The sequence below is a fragment of the Corylus avellana genome, chromosome ca4 (genome assembly GCF_901000735.1).
Source record: "Corylus avellana chromosome ca4, CavTom2PMs-1.0".
In the NCBI taxonomy this organism is placed as follows: domain Eukaryota; kingdom Viridiplantae; phylum Streptophyta; class Magnoliopsida; order Fagales; family Betulaceae; genus Corylus; species Corylus avellana.
In genome coordinates, this window is record NC_081544.1 from 26,803,882 (window position 1) to 26,822,551 (window position 18,670).

At 34.1% G+C, this 18,670-nt stretch overlaps 1 protein-coding gene across 2 annotated transcripts; it reads right to left on the minus strand.

Moving 5' to 3' along the window:
- Nucleotides 1–548: 548 nt before the first annotated feature.
- Nucleotides 549–6,461, minus strand: LOC132176947 (uncharacterized). 2 transcript variants are annotated; one of them, XM_059589110.1, is made up of 5 exons: nucleotides 5,847–6,461; nucleotides 3,176–3,367; nucleotides 1,592–1,624; nucleotides 1,211–1,252; nucleotides 549–967 (listed from the first exon to the last, which is right to left on the minus strand). In XM_059589110.1, the coding sequence occupies exons 1-5, from the start codon at nucleotides 6,303–6,305 to the stop codon at nucleotides 890–892; spliced, it is 804 nt and encodes a 267-aa protein (XP_059445093.1). In that variant the 5' UTR covers nucleotides 6,306–6,461; the 3' UTR covers nucleotides 549–889. The 2 variants fall into 2 exon arrangements, with proteins under 2 accessions (XP_059445093.1, XP_059445092.1); XM_059589109.1 differs by having other exon boundaries at nucleotides 3,176–3,421; nucleotides 5,847–6,458.
- Between the last annotated feature and the right edge of the window lie 12,209 nt (nucleotides 6,462–18,670).

Below are 18,670 nucleotides of genomic sequence, written 5' to 3' on the forward strand. Positions count from 1 at the left end.
ATAGCTTTGGGTATTTTGTATAAAGAAAAGTATTTTAACAGTATTTTTTTTGTATTGATAATTACAGTTTTTCCGCTATATGAGATTATTTCAGCGTAACATTCGTGTTTATCTACAAGATAAAAGAAGAGAAATATCGGGATGTTACATGAAGAGTACTGTCGAGAGAGAAAAAAGAAAAGGTATAGGAAGCAGTGGAAGAGGACTTGACTAGTCTATAATGTGGGGGAAGCTGTATATCTCTAAGAGAAATTAAAGGCCATTATCAAGGTTCATATATATATATATATATGTGTGTGTGTGTGTGTAGATTTAGAGATAAAAGGAGAAAAATGTTTAGTGGGTGGTATTATTGCGGAAAAACCTGTTAGCAAAAGGGTAACAATGTTGAAGTTCTGGAGACCAAATACCAATTTGTTGTAACAAGTTTAGTTTTCGGATCACAAAGAAGAGAGAGAGAGTAAAAATAAGCCAATCACATATAACACCTAAATTTACATGGTTCGCCTTAACGTCCATAGACAAATTAAGAAGACCTAGACCACAAATAAATCTTACTATCAAAACATATATAGAGATAGAAAAATAAGAGCCCAAAAGTTGAACAACACCGAATAAAAAGCTACCAACAAGAAAGTCGATCACGATGATCACAAGCTATAAGTTTGGTACTATTGTACCTTGAGATGTCATTTTCTTGTTTAACAGTCGCATGAAAACCAAGCAATAAACAAATATCCTCATGAGTTGTTAACAGAAGATAAGAAAACTAAGAAAAGGCAACTCTTTTCCTTCTTCTTCATCAGTTCCCTTGAAATAGATCACATTACATGGTGCAACCATAGACCGTAGCCCCAATTTGAATCCCCGCCGCCACATATCCATAGGTTCAACAGGCGCAACCAGCGGCCAAAGCCGCAATTTGAATCCCCACCGTCAGAAACGCTAGTAATGTTTTAGCTCGTCTCTGAAACCGAAATCAAAATCTTTTAATTAGAAATTTAAAGGCAAACCTCTCAATTTTTTGAACTTTTCTACCATCGTTTACTGCATGTTATTTCTTCAAAATCAACTTGATTAGCTAGTGGATGCATATAAGGACGAAAGACTACAATTTTTAATCTGGATTGAAAGTGCATGAAGATGTAAAATTATAAATAAAAGGAAGAAGATTAGAGTACAAAGATGAAGGACAGACAAATAAACTGACCTTTACACGTTCATCTTGAGCACCAGGTTGCTGAACGTTTGCCTGCATGCATTAAATAATAAAATCAAGTTCAGGGATATATATATATATATATATATCCCTGATTTACAGTTCTTAACCTGTTGTATATCAATAGTGCATGAAGATGTGATATAAAGTAGAAAATAGTTTTGAATTTTTTGTGAGAGCAAAGTGAAGAAAATTATCTGTTGATGTGAAGAAAGAATTTTGATTTTTTTTTTAGAGAAAATGAAAAGAATCCTTAATTTACCAAATATATGGAAACCCAATTTGGATGATAAACAAGCTTGACACGTCATCTTATTAATAAACGAAGAAAGCTAAAGGACAAAGAAGAAAAAAAAAGACAAAGAAACTTACCTGAAGACTTTCCACAAATGGTCGGGCTTGTGGCTGCAATATTAAAATACAATGACAATTAATTTAGGAGGTCCATAGATCATGATTTACAATTCATAAAACGTGTATCAACAGTGCATCAAGATATATATCATGATTTACAATTCTTAACCATTGTATGAATAATGCATCAAGATGTCAAATTATTAATAAAGGAGGAAAACTAAAGGACAAAGAAACTTGAGCATCGGGTTCTGGAATATGTGTAAAGTTTAGGTTCATATAAGATGATTTAATTGGTTTGACAAATAAATCAGCTATATTTATCCCATGTAACTCTTTTTTTTATTCAAATAAATAAATAATAATAATAATAATCAGCAACATTTACAAAAGAGTATGGTTACAATATTATGGTTAATTATTCCAAGTAAACTCAGGCCCCACGTACAAATCAGAAATTGGTACTACTTCGACAGTAGTACTGTACTACCGCAAAATTAATTAACAGTTTATGTTGAAGTTTTTATGTAATGTCCTAAGATTATTTAACAGTAAATAATCCAAAGTACTGTAAAGAGTAAACACATAAATTAAGGATGGCAGGCGATAGGGATTGAGTGGATGCAGAATGTACATATATACTGGATCCCCACTGAAATTGATGTTCGTACAAGAACCAATGTGGAAGATTCTAGTCATTTGGAGAGAGGTTGGAAAACTTTTATTCCATCACAAGATGTGAAGATTAAAAAAAAAAAAAAAAACAGGTGCACAATTTATTTGCCCTTTAAATCTAGACAAGATCAGTAAAAATTGATGAATATTTGTGTACGTGAGATCACAAGTGGGAGCTCTTGGAACTTGGTGCATGCCACCGGCTATGTTTGATGAAATATGTGTTAGAGATGTGCTTGGCTGGTGCATGCTAGTGATTGGGAATGTGCAGAATGGTAAGAGTGTTTGAAAATTGGAAACTACACACTGAATTAATAGAGGACACGAAAAAAAGAATAGAAACACCTAATTAATAGAGGATTTGTGTTTTTTTATTCAACTTGATAAAATAACTTGCTTATATGGGTATTTATAGGATACAAAGACCCTTCTAACTTATTTACATTATAACTAGCTTTAAAGACACAACATTTTCAAGTTACTTAATAGCATACGAGAATATAAATAAACTCAAATAAATATTATTAAAGTTAAGTTTATTATTCAACAAGGACAAGAGAGGTAGACTTTTAGAACTTCTAAGGTCATTTGATGTCCCAGTACTCTTACAAAAGTCGAAGGAATCAAAACTAATTTCTTAACCAACTTAACGAGATCCTTCTCCTTTTCTTTCTCTTCTGTCAGCCGTCCTATATATATATATATCGAAGGTCGATCTGGTATATATAACGTATTGTAGATGCAGTTTTCATATACATTTTTTAATTCAATTAAATTGAAAAGAGGGAATTGGATTAAACCAAAGTCACTGCAACTCAGTAAAATATCCTCAGCAAGCATCCATAAATACTGATCGAAAGCTTTCAATGAAATTGTACTTATGAAAAAACAAAAATAAGAACAACATGCACCACTTCCGATCGTTACCCGGTTTAGCATGTAGTGCAACCTGAAGACTTCCAGGAATTCCAAACTGCCATCCCCGTTCTCATCCAATGCAGCGAAAAAGCTGCGGTCCATACTGCTGTCGAATTGATTGAAGAACTTGACGAACTCATCAATGCTTACTTTGCCATCCCTATCCTCATCCATTGACTCGAAATAGTCACGTGCTAGCTTCTGAAAAGCCGGGGGGGCCAGGTTATAGTAAGTTGAAGCAGCTTCCAGTGTGATCTATTCCACCATTTATAGACTAGTTATATATAAAGGAGGAAAAACTATAGAACAAAGAGAGAAGATAAACAAACTATAGATGATATTCTATCAATTACTATAAAACATGTTAGAAATAATGCAAAATGTGTTCCTATTTCTTAACCTGTTACATGAGTCCATATGTTAAGCATTATCTATTTGTTAGTTTATCCTACTGCACGTTGAGTCTTTTAGTTACTTATTGGTCCATGTTATTTTAATGGTGGTTAAGTGGGTCCTTGTTTTTAGGAATGAGTGTTTCAGTTGTAATCTATTTAAATGTTTTACTCAATGAATTATTCAGTTTTATAACAATATCTTTTCTAATTACATATGTGATATTTTAGTTTATATTTTATTCATTTTGTTTTACCTCTTTCAACCTAGCTAACAGTTATAGAGAAAATACTATTGCTTGTGCGTTTATCATTTTAATTTCTAACATTGGGTATCAAAGCCCGGTTCATGGCAAGCAACCATGTTAACCCCTCACAACCATCACTCTCACTCTTTCAAGGAGCTGTGTATGACATTTGGAGCATAAAGATGATGACTCTCTTTATTTCCCAAAACCTATGAGATTTAGTGGAGAAAGACTATTCTGAAATTGGTGTTTCTATAGACAATCTCCAAGATCTTTGACAGAAAGATGCCAAGGCTTTTTTTTTTTTTTTTTTCATTCAATAAGTTGGGGATGAATCTATCTTTCCCCAAATTGCTGCTGCAACGAAGTTGTAGAATGCTTGGGATGCATTACAGAAAGGGTATCAAGGTAATGCCAAGGTATTGACAATCAAACTTCAAACTGTTTGCATAAACTTTGAAAGTTTGATGATGAAAGAGGTCATGAGTGTATGCATGATTATTTCTTTAATATGCTTGAAGTTGTGAATAAAATCAAAAAATTTGGTGAAAATTTATCTGATTAGAAAGTTGTTGAAAAAATTATGAGAAGTATGCCTATGAAGTATAACCATGTAGTGGCTACCATAGAAGAATCTAAGGATTTATAGTGTGCTAACAATTGATGAATTATTTGGTTCTTTTTCTAAAGGCAAAAGAAGTGGTGGGACTAGTGAGTCTACCAATGAGGGTTCAACTACAAGAGGGCGTGGATGCCATTTTTGTGTGGAAAAAGAGGTGGTTGAGGTGGTGGACATTCAAGTAACAACTACTAATATCATAATGGAAGAGAAGTTGAAGCTGATGATAAAGTTGAAAATTCTTACTAAAACCTCTAGTGTTATTATTGTAAGAAGTATGGCCATACAGAGTCGTAGTATTGTAGACTCAAAGAAAGACTAGCAAACTTTGCTGAAAAAAAAAAAGAAAAAAAAAAAAGAAGAAGAGAAAGACGAAATAGAAAATTTCTTTCTTGCACGTTATTCTATTAAAGAATGTGCTCCAGATGTTTGGTATATTGATAGTGGGTGCAGTAATCACATTACAACCAATTTGGAAGCCTTTACAAGCTTGGATAAATATGTGACAAGCAAAGTGAAGATGGGTGATGGAACCATATGTAAAGTACATGGCAAAGGTAATGTAATGCTGATCGAACTTATGTGGAATGAACAACATATACAATGTTTTATATGTTCCTAATTTGGATATAAATTTGTTAAGTGTGGGGCAATTTTTAGAAGAATATTATTGTCTTGTTTTTGAAAAATTTATCGTGTGTTATGTGTATAAAGACAAAACCAAGCATCATTTGTTAGTCAATGTCCCTATGGCTAAAAGCAAAATATTTCCTCTCAATCTAGCTTTGGAAAATCAAGCACTTAAGGTTTCTTTTCAAGATGATAATTGGTTGTGACATCATAGATATGAACATTTGAATTTTAGAAACTTGAAACTTTTTGGGTGAAAATAATTTGGTGGATGATTTGCTTTCAATACAGCAATGTGATGAAGGAATTTATTCGTCTCAAATGAAGTCTGCAAGTGATCTTTTTAAAAGGCTTGGAATGCATGATTCAGTTTGGATGATGGAGAAGTAAAGGTTGATGTTGGGATTTATCGAAATTTGGTTGGAAGTTTGTTGTATTTAATAACAAATAGCAAGCCAAATATATGAAAGCTACTAGTCTCTTGTCAAGATTCATGTAGAGTCCTTCATTATGGTGCTTCCAAATTGGTGCTAAGATATGCTCCTACAGTGTGTCATTGTTTTTAGAAGTGAGTGTTTGTAGTCCATTTAAATCAGTTTTATCCACAACGTCTCTTCTAATTACGTATGTGATATTTTAATATATATAAAATTGAAAAGATAGAGCAATTGTACCAAATCAAAAGCCACTGTACTATAACTCAGATTAGTAAATATTTCCTTTGTAATTAAGCCAAGTCAACTCCGAAAGAAAAAGTTGCAGGCTTTTATATATTGTGAAAAATCTCAAACCTCAAGGATCTCAACCTCCCAGAGAATCTCATCTTGAATATCGGCGTTCCTTTCATGGTTCACATATTTCTGCCGTGTTGAACAGGCTCTAAGGTAGGTCCCTTCCTGGGTCTTGAGCTTGATCACCTGGTTGGAGTGGGTCCCTTCTCTGATGGGCTCCCACTTGATCGAGTTAACGTTGTCAAGCCTCTGATGTGGCTTCGTCAGGCGCACCTTGAGACCGCCCATTCGGAAGCGGGACAAATCGGTCTTGTTGGAGGCGGTGAGGCAATTATTGTCGCAGCTCTTGAGGGAGATGAGGGACTGCGAGTTTGGCACCAACTCCACGCTCCACCGCGCGTTCCTGGAGGATCCCTTTCCGGCTTTACGCACCTTCATCTTCTTATCTTTGGCCACCAGGTACTTACCCGCGCGTTGGTTATGCAGGGTCACCACCTTGGCGATGCGGAAGAGATCCATGCCAGAAAAAGCCAGACACAAAATTTACTTGATTCTTTTGGACGCAAATGATGCAGGCTGTTTTTTTAATCTGAAGTCGGAGGAGACTCCTGTACTAGTCGTCGGAGATTTTATAGTTGTCAGCGAGTTTGAATGCTGACGTGCACGCTTGTTTACCCTTGTGCCGACACTGATCAAATGCTAGTGTAAATATGAAATAAAATAATTGATGGATATAAATATGGGACCTGGCTTCTATACGGTAGTAGTCAACTACCGCATAGATGCAGTTATCCAAAACTGCACCGTTTGGATAAAAACGGTGCAGTTTTAGGAAGTGAAAAATAAGATTTTTTTATAAAAATAATAAAAAAACTATTTACAAATTTAAAAATATAAAAAACTAATAAGTAAAAACTATCAATATTAAAACAATTAAAAAACTAAAAATTTAAAAAATATATAAAAAAGAAAAAGCAAAGGGTGGCCCCTTGGCCACAATGGGGTGGCCGGCCACCCCATTTTGGCCAAGGGGGTGGCTCGAGCCACCTCCCATGGCTGGTATGGGGGTGGACCGGCCACCCCAAAAGGCCAAAAGGATAAAAAAAAAAAAAAAAAAAAAAACCTTGCTTCTCTGGTGTCTCCTTCCCCTTCGCTTCTTCACCTAAAGCTCCACTATTTGCTTCTTCTTGTGCTTCTCTTTCTTGCTCTGACTGTACGGATACTAAGGAAGAAGAGAAAAACCTTGCTTCTTTGAAATCTTCTCCTTCTTGTTCTTCATTATATTGTGCTTCAGGTTCACCTTCTGGGATTGCTCATTCTCTTGAACCAGTTTGGGTATGCTTTGTTCCATCTCTTAGTTTTCTGGATCTACAAAAGCTTCAGGTGAAGAACAGCTCAACGGAGTTTCTTCTGCTAGTACTTCAAGGTTCACCCCAAGGGCTATTAGGGTGGCTTGGCCACCCCCATACCGGCCGTGGGAGGTGGCTCTATCCACTCTTTGGCCAATATGGTGTGGCCGGCCACCCCATTTTGGCCAAGGAGCCACCCCTTTGCTTTTTCTTTTTTATATATTTTTAGTTTTTTAAGTTTTTTAGTTGTTTTAATATCGATAGTTTTTAATTATTAGTTTTTTATATTTTTATATTTTTAAATAGTTTTTTATTAGTTTTATAAAAAATCTTATTTTTCACTTCCCAAAACTGTACCGTTTTTATCCAAACGGTGCAGTTTTGGATAACTGCATCTATGCGGTAGTAGGCCACTACCGCATAGAAGCCAGGTCCCTTTTGATTAATATAATGTGAAATCTTGACTTTAATACAACTGAAACAATCATTTCACTGCAATCTACATCATTCTCAACAATATTGGCATGAACCTCTCAGTGCGTCATGTTCTTTAATTTAGGCTACTAGCTAGCAATGGATGAATCATGGATCATATATATATATATATAGCCACGAGAAAAGAAATGGATGAGGCAAATTTAACTTACATAATAATTTAGCCACGTATGAAAAAAAAAAAAAAAAATTTGATTGAGCTAATTAAAAGTAATAATATAAAGGAGGACTAGAATTTTCTTGAAGTTTTCATAAATGTGATGTGGCTTTTAAAATTACTAATAGATCAAAATTTAATAATGATCATCTCAAATTCAATAGTAATTTTAAAAGCCCCATCACATCATTACTTTCCAGTTAATTGGCAACCTTGTTCGGGTTTCCCTTTCCTTATTCACTTCTCCCAATAAAAATAAGTGAAAAATATAAAAAAGTCCCACAGACTATCAGCCGTTTTCGATTTAGCCTCATAATGTTCCAAAAGTGATAAAGTAGCCCCCCAAACTACCAAACTATTGCATTTTGGCTACTCCGTTAGTCAAAACCATCAGTTTGGACGGAAACTGCAAAACGACATTGTTTTGTTACAGGTAAGTTCCTACAAATTTTTATGAAAAAAAAAAATAAAAAATTGGGAAAAATATAAAAAAAAAAAAACCTCAAACTACTAGCCGTTTTCATTTTAGCTCCCTAAAGTTCAGAAAGTGATGAAGTAGCCGCCCAACTACCAAACAGTTGCAATTTGGCCACTACGTTAGTCATTACTGTAAAATATGATGGAAAATTCAAAACTACGTCGTTTTGACAAGGATAAGTTACTAAAATGCCATTTTAGAAAAAAAATCATATTAAAACAAACACGCAAAACGACGCCGTTTTGCTTGAAATTAGGGTTTCCTTACACTTACCAAAACAGCGCCATTTTGGTAAGTGTTAGAGATTAAAAAAATAAAACCTTAGACCCCACGCAGAAAAAACCCCCAACCTCAGTTTATCTCTCTCCCCCAAACCGCCGGCTACGAAGCGCCACCAAAAAATTCTTACCCATTGTAGAAATCAAACAAATAAAACACGTTCGTAAATAAACAACATCGATTCGACAGCTATACCATGAAATACAATAAAAAGATTGAGTTATGGGTAAGATTTACAGGCTGCCGGAGATAGAACGACATGGTGGCCGGCGGTTTTGGGGAGAGAGATAAACAGGGGTTGGGGGTTTTTTCATGGGTCACCTGCGTGGGGTCTAGGATTTTTTCTTTTAATTCCTAACACTTACTAAAGCGGGGCCGTTTTGGTAAGTGTAAAGAAACCCTAATTTCAAGCAAAACGGCGTTGTTTTGCTTGCTTGTTTTAATATGATTTTTTTTTTCCAACTGTAACACCCCGATATTTGAACTAGCAAATATCGAAGTCGTGACGCTGCAACTTTAGAAAATACAATCTTACAGCGGAGTATGTATATTTTTTTCTTTTTCTATGACCTAGGAATAACTTACACAACACAGTTGTGCTGACTGAAATACCTCGAGGTGATATATTATTAAATAAAATAGAAACATGGTTTTCATTACAATATATGTACACACTAGGTGTACCAAATATATGCCACAGACGGCACCTAAATTAACATAGTAATATCTATTAAGTTTACACACATCACCATACATAATAAAAGCGATTAACATAAATGAGACTTGCTCCATAGAGTAAGCATAAATCCTGCAGCAGATGGTCTATCAACTATCAAAACCAGTAAAAGGACCATCGTCCTCACTTTCTATCCCTGCATCAAGATCTATGTAAAGATGACGTTATCATATTTACATAGGCAAACAAGTGAGTAATCTATTTTCCTAGATATAAAGACTAAAAAAACTAGTTTGAACAAATAAGATTAAAGACTAAAATATATAATAATGAATGAGTTGTGAATGCAGCGTAATGACAGATTAGTTTGTGTTTTATGATAATCTTTCTTCAGACCTCTTCTCATGAGCTCTCAGCCCGCTTACGTCCGTTATGTCCCTCACACTTTAGAGGTTTACTTGTTTGGTGCTGGTAACTACACCGCCCCAGCTTAGTTATATATTAGGCCTTTTGGACGGTTATATACCCCCCTCCACTGAGATACCGACAGTTCCTCGCGGCAATCCACCCAGCTTGTTCTTAAGGTGGCTATCTTATCAGGCCATTTTATTAGACACATTATGCAGTAGTTGTATTGCAAAATTATATCAATAAGACAAAATAAGAATTCCTATAACAATAAAACAAAGCTAGTACTCAGTAAGTATATCTATACTTACTCTCCTTAGTGTAGTATTCTGCTCCACTTCTGCATATAATACATACATACAAACAATACTTAGTTAATTCTCCAATAATATCGTTGTTTAAAGACCCTCATCTTTTTATATTTATTTATTATCCGTCACTTCATCTTTACTTACTCATTTTATTATATTAATCTAAGATAGTTACTTATAACTAGCTTTATGCCTGAATTCATTTTTGGTGACGAGGCTAATGGCCAGTATCACTAAATACAAACAAGTATTATAAATAATATATATAAAACATGACTCATATTTTGGAGATGAGACCAATGGTCCGTACCTACCAAAGTATGAATCAAAATTTAAATGACAATAAAAGAAATGACTGAATGTAAATACTGAATTCATATTCTGGGGATGAACGCCAAAAATATGAATTAAAATTTAAATGACATAAAAGAAATAACTGAATGTAAATAATGCATATTTCGGGGATGAGATCAAATGGTCCTTACCGCCAGAAATATGAACAGAAATTTAAATGACATAAAAGAAATGACTGAATGTAAATATTGTAAAGTAAATAATATATAGATAATATTATAAGTCCTTAATTGATTTTGTCCACTAACTCTTTATTATTAATTCACTTGTATCCATTACTTTATTTTACATTATACGCTTATTGGGTCTTTAAACAATTAAATGAGGACAAGTAATAAAAGCAATAAATCATGATATTTATACAATAAACACTTACCCAATAATCCTTTAGAAGTAAAACTCCACCAAATCTTCTCTAGGTAGCTAGTTTTAGAAAAACGCTTGAACACTACAAGAAAGATCTAGGCTATATGGTATTTGACTAGAACTAAGAAATAAAATGAAAGGAGGAGCAAACAATTTTACTTGTTTTAAGACTGTAAAAACTTAAGTGAAAGTGAAAGTGACTATAGCTTAGGCTCTATTTATAAGAGAATGAATGGTTAGGATTTATTTTTAAACCTTTGATCTAAGGGTTGAGATGGATTTAACCAAAAGAATGAACCTAGTCCATATTTCATGCTCTATACCAAATAGTATTTTCGTCCAAAATGAGGGCAGTGTATTCCGATCCATTTTTCAATGTCCAAACTTACTCCGATTGACATGAAATTTTGAGAGTAGATAGAGGACTCTGAGACAAACATTTTATATTTTTGGTTCGACTTCATCCGAGTTCGTTTGAGTCTATTTTTGGCCTATACAAAGTTTCCAATTCAACTTAGGCTTTAACTATTTGCATTCCCACTTGGCCACTTGTCTTATTAAATAATTATAATCATGATATTTACTATAACCATCATTACTAGAAGACTTTAAGCTTTCAACAAAGGTGGCTAGCCTTGGTATCTTTCTTTAGCAGTTTTAATCTCATTTAGACAGTATGAAAATTAAGACACTGCTTTTTAGGCTAAAAAACTGAAAAACTTCAAATTAATTTATGACTTTGCTAAACACCAATATAAATAATTTATTCACTAGATTGGGTTTGATTATGCCCACATAAACATATTAGTGAAGCTAAACTTTTAGAATTGAAGTAATATATATACATAAGAGGTCAAAAATCAATGTAATATACCTTTAACACTAAATAGTTATTTAATATCATTAATCCACATATCATTGTTCTAATTTATCGATTATATTTTTAATCTATTTAATATTATTTAAATAAGAGTTTTAAAATCTAGGTCGTTACACCAACAATGGCATTTTGGTAACTTACCCTTACCAAAACGACGTAATTTTAAAATTCTCATCATATTTGACGGTAATGGCTAATGGAGTAGCTAAATTACAACTGTTTGGTAGTTTGTGGGCTACTTTATCACTTTCTGAACATTATGGGGCTAAAATGAAAATGGATGATAGTTTGAGTGGCTTTTTTATATTTTATTTATTCATTTATTTTCATAAAAGGGAATTGTAGTAACTTACTCGTAACAAAACGACGTCGTTTTGCAGTTTTTGTCCTAACTGACGGTTTTGACTAACAAAGTGGCCAAAATGCAATAGTTTGGTAGTTTGGGGGCTACTTTATCACTTTTGGAACATTAGGGGGCTAAATTGAAAACGGCTAATAGTTTGGGAGGCTTTTTTATATTTTTCCCTAAAAATAAACATCTTCTTTTTTTCTTTTTCTTTTTTTTTCTCACTAATCTAACGTGATTGATGAAAAAATATGATAGTAGAAATCTAACGCTCGCGGTCGATGTTGAGTCAGGATATGTAAGAAATGGTAGTGAAAAGTTTGGGGTTGGCAATTTTTAATAAGACATGCGAATCCAACATGAAGAGCCAATACGAAATTAAAGGATTGGAGTTGAGGAGTCTAACACATTTAATTAGATGGGCTGAGTTAGGGTTAGGGTCAGGATTGACCTATATAGTCTTATAGCCAATTACATGAAAAGAAAGTTAAAAAAAAAAACACGCAGAGGGAGAGAAATTTTTTTACATTCAGACGTAACTTTTAAAATTAACATTAAATCACTATTAGATTTTGGGGGAAAATGCAATTTACCCCCCTGAAGTTTCAGGGGTTTTTCAATTTTAACCCCAAAGTTCAAAAATTGGCAATCTACCCCACTGAAGTTTCAAAAATTGGTCATTTAAACCTTTAGTTACTAATTTCCGTAGCATGAGAGCAATGATGTAATTTCATAGATTTTCGTCCATTTAGACGAAAAAATTAAACGGAGGGTTTAAATTGCCAATTTTTGAACCTTCAGGGGGTAAACTGCATTTTCTCCTAGATTTTGAATTCGATTATCATTTTAAAAATCACATAAAAAAAATGAGAGAGTGAGAGCGTGTTTAGAATTCATCTTTGAATTGATGGCTTTAATTTATATATGTTTCTATGAGTGGTACTGTTCTTCAGTCAAATTAGAATTAGCTAATAAGTCCATCAATTTCAATCCATGAACCATAAAATAAAAGAGTAGGGGATTTAGGATCACAAAAAAGCAAGAGAGAGAGAGAGAGTAAAAATAAGCCAATCACATATAATACCAGAATTTACGTAGTTCGGCTTAACATGTCTACGTCCACCACAGACGAAGAATACCGTAAATAAATCTTACTATCAAGAGCCCAAAAGTTTTCGGATCACAAAAATCTTACTACCATAGAGATAGAAAAATAAGAGCCCATAAGTTGCACAACACCGAATAAAAGGCTACCAACAAGAAAGTCGATCACGATGGTCACAAGCTATAAGTTTGGTACTATTTTACCTTGAGATGTCATTTTCTTGTTTAACAGTCGCATGAAAACCAAGCTATAAACAAATAATATCCTCATGAGTTGTTAAACAGATCAAAGATAAGAAAGCTAAGAAAAGGAAATTCTTGTCCTTCTTCTTCATCAGTTCATGAATTCCCTTGAAATAGATCACATTACATGGTGCAACCATAGACCGTAGCCCCAATTTCAATCCCCGGCCGCTGCCACAAATTCTAGTAATGTTTCAGCTAGTCTCTGAAAGCGAAATCAAACGCTTCTAATTATAAATTTAAAGGCATACTTCTCAATTTTTTGAACTTTTCTATCATCGTTAGTTTATTGCATGTTATTTTTCTCCAAAGTTAACTTGATTCTAGTGGTGCATATAAGGACGAAAGATCGATTATAATTTTTAATCTGGATCGAAAGTGCATGAATTATCAATAAAATGAAATAATATTAGAGTACAAAGAAGAAGGAAAGACAAAGAAACTTACTGTTACACGTTCATTTTGAGCATTGGGTTGCTGAACGTTTGCCTGTATTAAATAATAAAATCAAGTTCAGGGTACATATTATTCATCATGATTTACAGTTCTTAACCCGTATATCGATAGTGCATGAAGATGTGTGTTTGGCAAAAAGTTTTAGAGGAGAAAGAAAAAATTGATTGATATGATATAAAGTAAAAATAAGTTTTGAAAAAAGTTGTTTGTTGATGTGAAGAAAGAAGGTTGACTTTTTTTTTTAGAGAAATGAGAAGAATGTTTTACCAAAGAGATAGATTTTTCCTCCAAACTCGGTTGAAGGAACTTTCTTTGTCCAACCATTCTAACAAAATAACATGTGTCTTTTTTTTTTTTTTAATAAAGTGTGAAATACACATGATTTTTTAATTAAATTTATTTCAACTTTGTCTCTGCTATTAAAAAAGCATATGCTTTAATTTTTATATGCTCAAGGGATATGTGTCATTTTTATAGACTCAGAGTATGTTTGTGATTTCGTTGGGAAATAGATATTTTAAAGTCAAAAATAGTTTTTTATTAAAAAAAAAAAAAAAACTTATTTTTTAAACTTTTCTCAAGAGTGTGTTTGGGCCCTTTTTAAAGTGAAAAAATTTTAAGAAGTGCTTAATTTGAAATTTTTTACCAAATATATCAGCTTTTTGTTTGGCATAGCCTTTTAGGTACTACAAATATATTTTAAGTTCATTAACTCAATTTTAAACAGGCTCTAACTTGGAGGAAGCTTATCCAACCTAGTTTGAAGGACAAAAAGGCGTGATACATCATCGTATTAATAAAGCAAGAAAACTAAAGAACAAAGAAGAAAGGAAGACAAAGAAACTTACCCTTAATTTTTCCACAAATGGTCGGGCTTGTGGCTGCAATATTAAATAATAAAATCAAGTTTAGGGGTTCATACATCATGATTTACAATTCTTAACCTTTGTATCAATAATGCATCAAGATATCATGATTTAAAGTTCATAACCTATGTATGAATAATGCATCAAGATGTCAAATCATTAATACAGGAGGAAAAATAAAGGACCAAGAAACTTGAGCATCGGGTTCTAGAATATGTGTAAAGTTTAGGTCCATACAAGATGATTTAATTGGTTTGACAAACATTAATTCCATGTAAACTCAGACCCTCCAAATCTGAAATTGGTTCTTCATGCCTATGGGCTTAACTATAATACTTCAAGGCTAATTACTTGATCATATTAAAGGGGGTTAGATTGATCGCCCTTTGACTATCTCATCTGAAAATTAATTAGTGTCCAATGAGTGAACCCAAAGCTTTTTATGATATTCGAAATCGCACATCGTAAGCATGTTTTAAGAGTCGTTCACGTGAGTAGAGTAGTACTGTTGCACTGTAACAATCCTTCGATCAACATGACGCTCTTGCGACTCAAACCCATGACCTTGGCTCTGATACTATTTGTTGGATCGGGCATTTGACCATCTCATCTAAAAACCAATTGATGCCCAATGAAAGAAGCCAAAGCCTTTTATGGCATTCAAAATCATACCCTGCATGACATGTTCTAAGAGTCATCCACGTAAGCAGAGCCACACTGTTGCACCTCAACAATGGGCCTAAACCGACATTCGTTATTTGATTCACATCCATCTAAGAGTTTCAACACTAGTACCATACCATTGCAAAATTAATTAACTGTACGTGTTTATGTTAAGAGATTTTATGTAACACCCCAAGATTATTTAACAGTAAATAACCTAAAGTACTGTAAAGAGATAAATGATGGCAGGATATCTAAAGAAAACAAAAGCAGGTTCACAATCTATTTGCTCTTCATGATCTAGACAAGATCAAAAAAGATGGATGAATCTTTGTGTGGGATCATTCGCGGGAGCTCTTGGACCTTAGTGCATGCCCCCTACGTTTGATGAAATTTGTGTTAGAGATGTGCTTGGGAATGTGCAGAATGGTGAGAGACAGCCTTTTAGAACTTCTAATTAATGTCATTTGATGTTCCAGTCTTACAAAAGTGGAAGGAATCATAAATAATTTCTTAACCAACTTAACGAGATCCTTTTCCTTTTTCCTTCCTTTCTCTTCTCTGAACCGTCCTATGATTTTAAGAGAATCCATGCAAAGATCATATTCACATATCGATGGGGAGAAGGTTTGGTACATATAACATATTGTAGTCCCCAAAGAGTAACTCAATATTCTGTGAACCACGTCTCATGAAGCGGAGGTCATTATAATTCAAATCCCTCCTCCCCCTTCTGATCTTGTATGGACATGTCAAATATATATATATTCAAAAAGTTAAAAAGATGGTGGAGGCTAGGAGGGAATTCAATTAAATCAAAGTCACTATATATAATTCAGATTAATTAGTAAATATCCTTAGTAATTAAGCAAATTAGCCAATTCTTTTTTCTTTTTCTTTTTTGACATGAAAATTAGCCAATTCAGTAAGCATCTATAGCCACCCATAAATTAATACTAATTCTTACTCTAATTAAGTGAAACCTTTCAATAAAAAAAAACCTTGCCAAGTTAATTATACCATATATAGAATGTTAAAAGATGGATATCATGTATATCTCATTTTTAAAATTTGGTCCCTCGATCCCACTATTGCTTATTTTATATATATATATATATATTCCCCAACGACCATAATAACAACAACCTAATACGTACTTGGGTTGGGCAATTTTATTATATATTTTTCAATAACATTATTAATTGTACATAGTTAGGAAAAAACAAAAATAATTAAGAAGAACGTACACCAGTACTTCCTTACTTGGGTTATGAGGATGTAGTGCAAGGTGATGACTTCCTCGAATTGCAAGCTGCCGTTCCCGTTCCTGTCCAGTGCAGCGAAAAGCTGCGGTCCATACTGTCGTCGATTTTGTTGAAGAAGTCGACGAACTCATCAATGCTGACTTGCCCATCCTTATCCGTATCCATGGAGTCAAAAAAGTCCTGTGCTAGCTTCTTCTCTTCCGGGGAGGCCTTGTTATAGTAAGCTAAAGCAGCCTTGTGTAACTCTTCCATTGCCATATATATATATATATATATATATATATATATATATATATATATTATTCCACCATTTATAATGTTATTAATTAATAAAGGAGCAGGAGGAGAGGAGGGAAGGAAGACAAGAAACAAACTTACCCCTCCTCCTCCACTTTCATTTTGAAAGTCATATATGGTGTCGAGCAGCTGCCTGCAGGTATTAAAAACTTTTTGTATTAAATTATTAATTAATTGTATAAATTAAGGGTGTGTGTTAGTCAAATTATAATAAGATGATACTCACATGAAACTCAACGACATCAACATCCCAGATACAGATAGTATCATGAGTGGAGCTCACGAGAGGACTGTCATGGGTAACCGAGTTCCGCCAAGGTGGCAATCCACCATTGGCTCTCAAGAATTTGCCGTACTGTGTCTTGAGCTTCACCCGGGTCCCTTCTTCTCCAATGGGCTCCCACCCGAGCGAGGATTCGACCGTCTGGACCACCTTGCGACCGGTGGCGCCGAGCAGGAAGCGCTCGTTGGAGGCGGTGAGGTACTTATTGTAGCAGCTCTTGAGGTAGATGACGTCGGACTGGGAGTTGGGCACCAACTCCACGGTCCACAGCGCGTTCCTGGAGGATCCGTTTCGGCCTTGGATCACAGACTCCTCGTCCTCCTCGGCCACCAGGTACTTATCGTGGTGGCTACGCAGCAGCACCACCTTGGCGTTGTGGAAGAGGCCAGGTCCATGCCGGATCCGATCGATCTTGTTGAAATTCAATTCGTCTTCGGAAAAAGCCCAAACGACTATTTCCAACTTTATTAGTTGAATAAATAAACTTGTTGAAGCTTTCCTGGCCTTATATTTGAATTATTAGTTCAAAAAACTGTGTTCTTGAGTCAAGTTACAATTGTCGTGTAGTAAGTCCTTCCATTTCTACACGTCGTGTAGAATCTCCAAGAAGACTGGGTCTGAGGTCTGCGCATGCAGGTGTGAAAATAGGTTGTTTTTTTTTTTTTCTGTGTGTGGATTGGAATTTACGTAAATAAATAAATAAATAAATATATATATATATGTTTGTGCGCGCACGCATATATTTATGTAAACCATAAGCATTTTAAAAAAATAAATGAAAAAATAACTTATTTTAGAGACAAATATTAATTTAATAGAATTTATTTAAAAAATAAAAAATAAATTTGAAAGAAATTTATTCATCTAAAATCAAGATATTACATTTTAATTAGTACTTAGGCTAAAAAAAAAGAAAAAGAAATGTAAGCCTCTTAACTTTCTCTCACATCACCACGAAGTAATTTCAATACTACTACCCTTATTTTGGCATAACATATGCTAAATAAAATACCTAAAAAAAAAGAAGAAGTTCAGAATTGATGAATTGGGACACATTGGAAAAGAAAAGACATGAGATAGGAAATGAGATAGAACAAGGCATAGCCACATAAAAATATGTCCAGAGAAAAATATGTATTTTTTTTCATTACTGTTCTCCGGAGTAGTACTACATCCAGCTATTGAGACTAAAAAACAAAGTAAAAAGCCAAGAAATAGATTTGTCATTTGCAAGAGCCATAACACAAAAAATGACATTTTCCATGAGGGTTTTCAAAGTTCTTGGGCTTGCCATGGACCCCAACACAAGGTCAAGGGGCCGGTACGTAGGTCCGCCACTGGGTCAACGACTGGCCAATTGGGAAATTTAAAGTAGAAACAATTAACGTGTATTATATATGTTTTGAGTCTTCTCGTCACTTTCCTGTAGGGTATATGCGGGCAGATGATTCAACAGATCGAGAGGGACATGGAATGGATCAACATTCATTTGGAGAACGTTGACTTGGTCTTCTGGGACAAGCTCATATATATGTTTCTATGGACTATATATATATATTTCCTTGCCATAAATTAAAAAGTTGGGCGAAATTAAAACATTGATTTGAA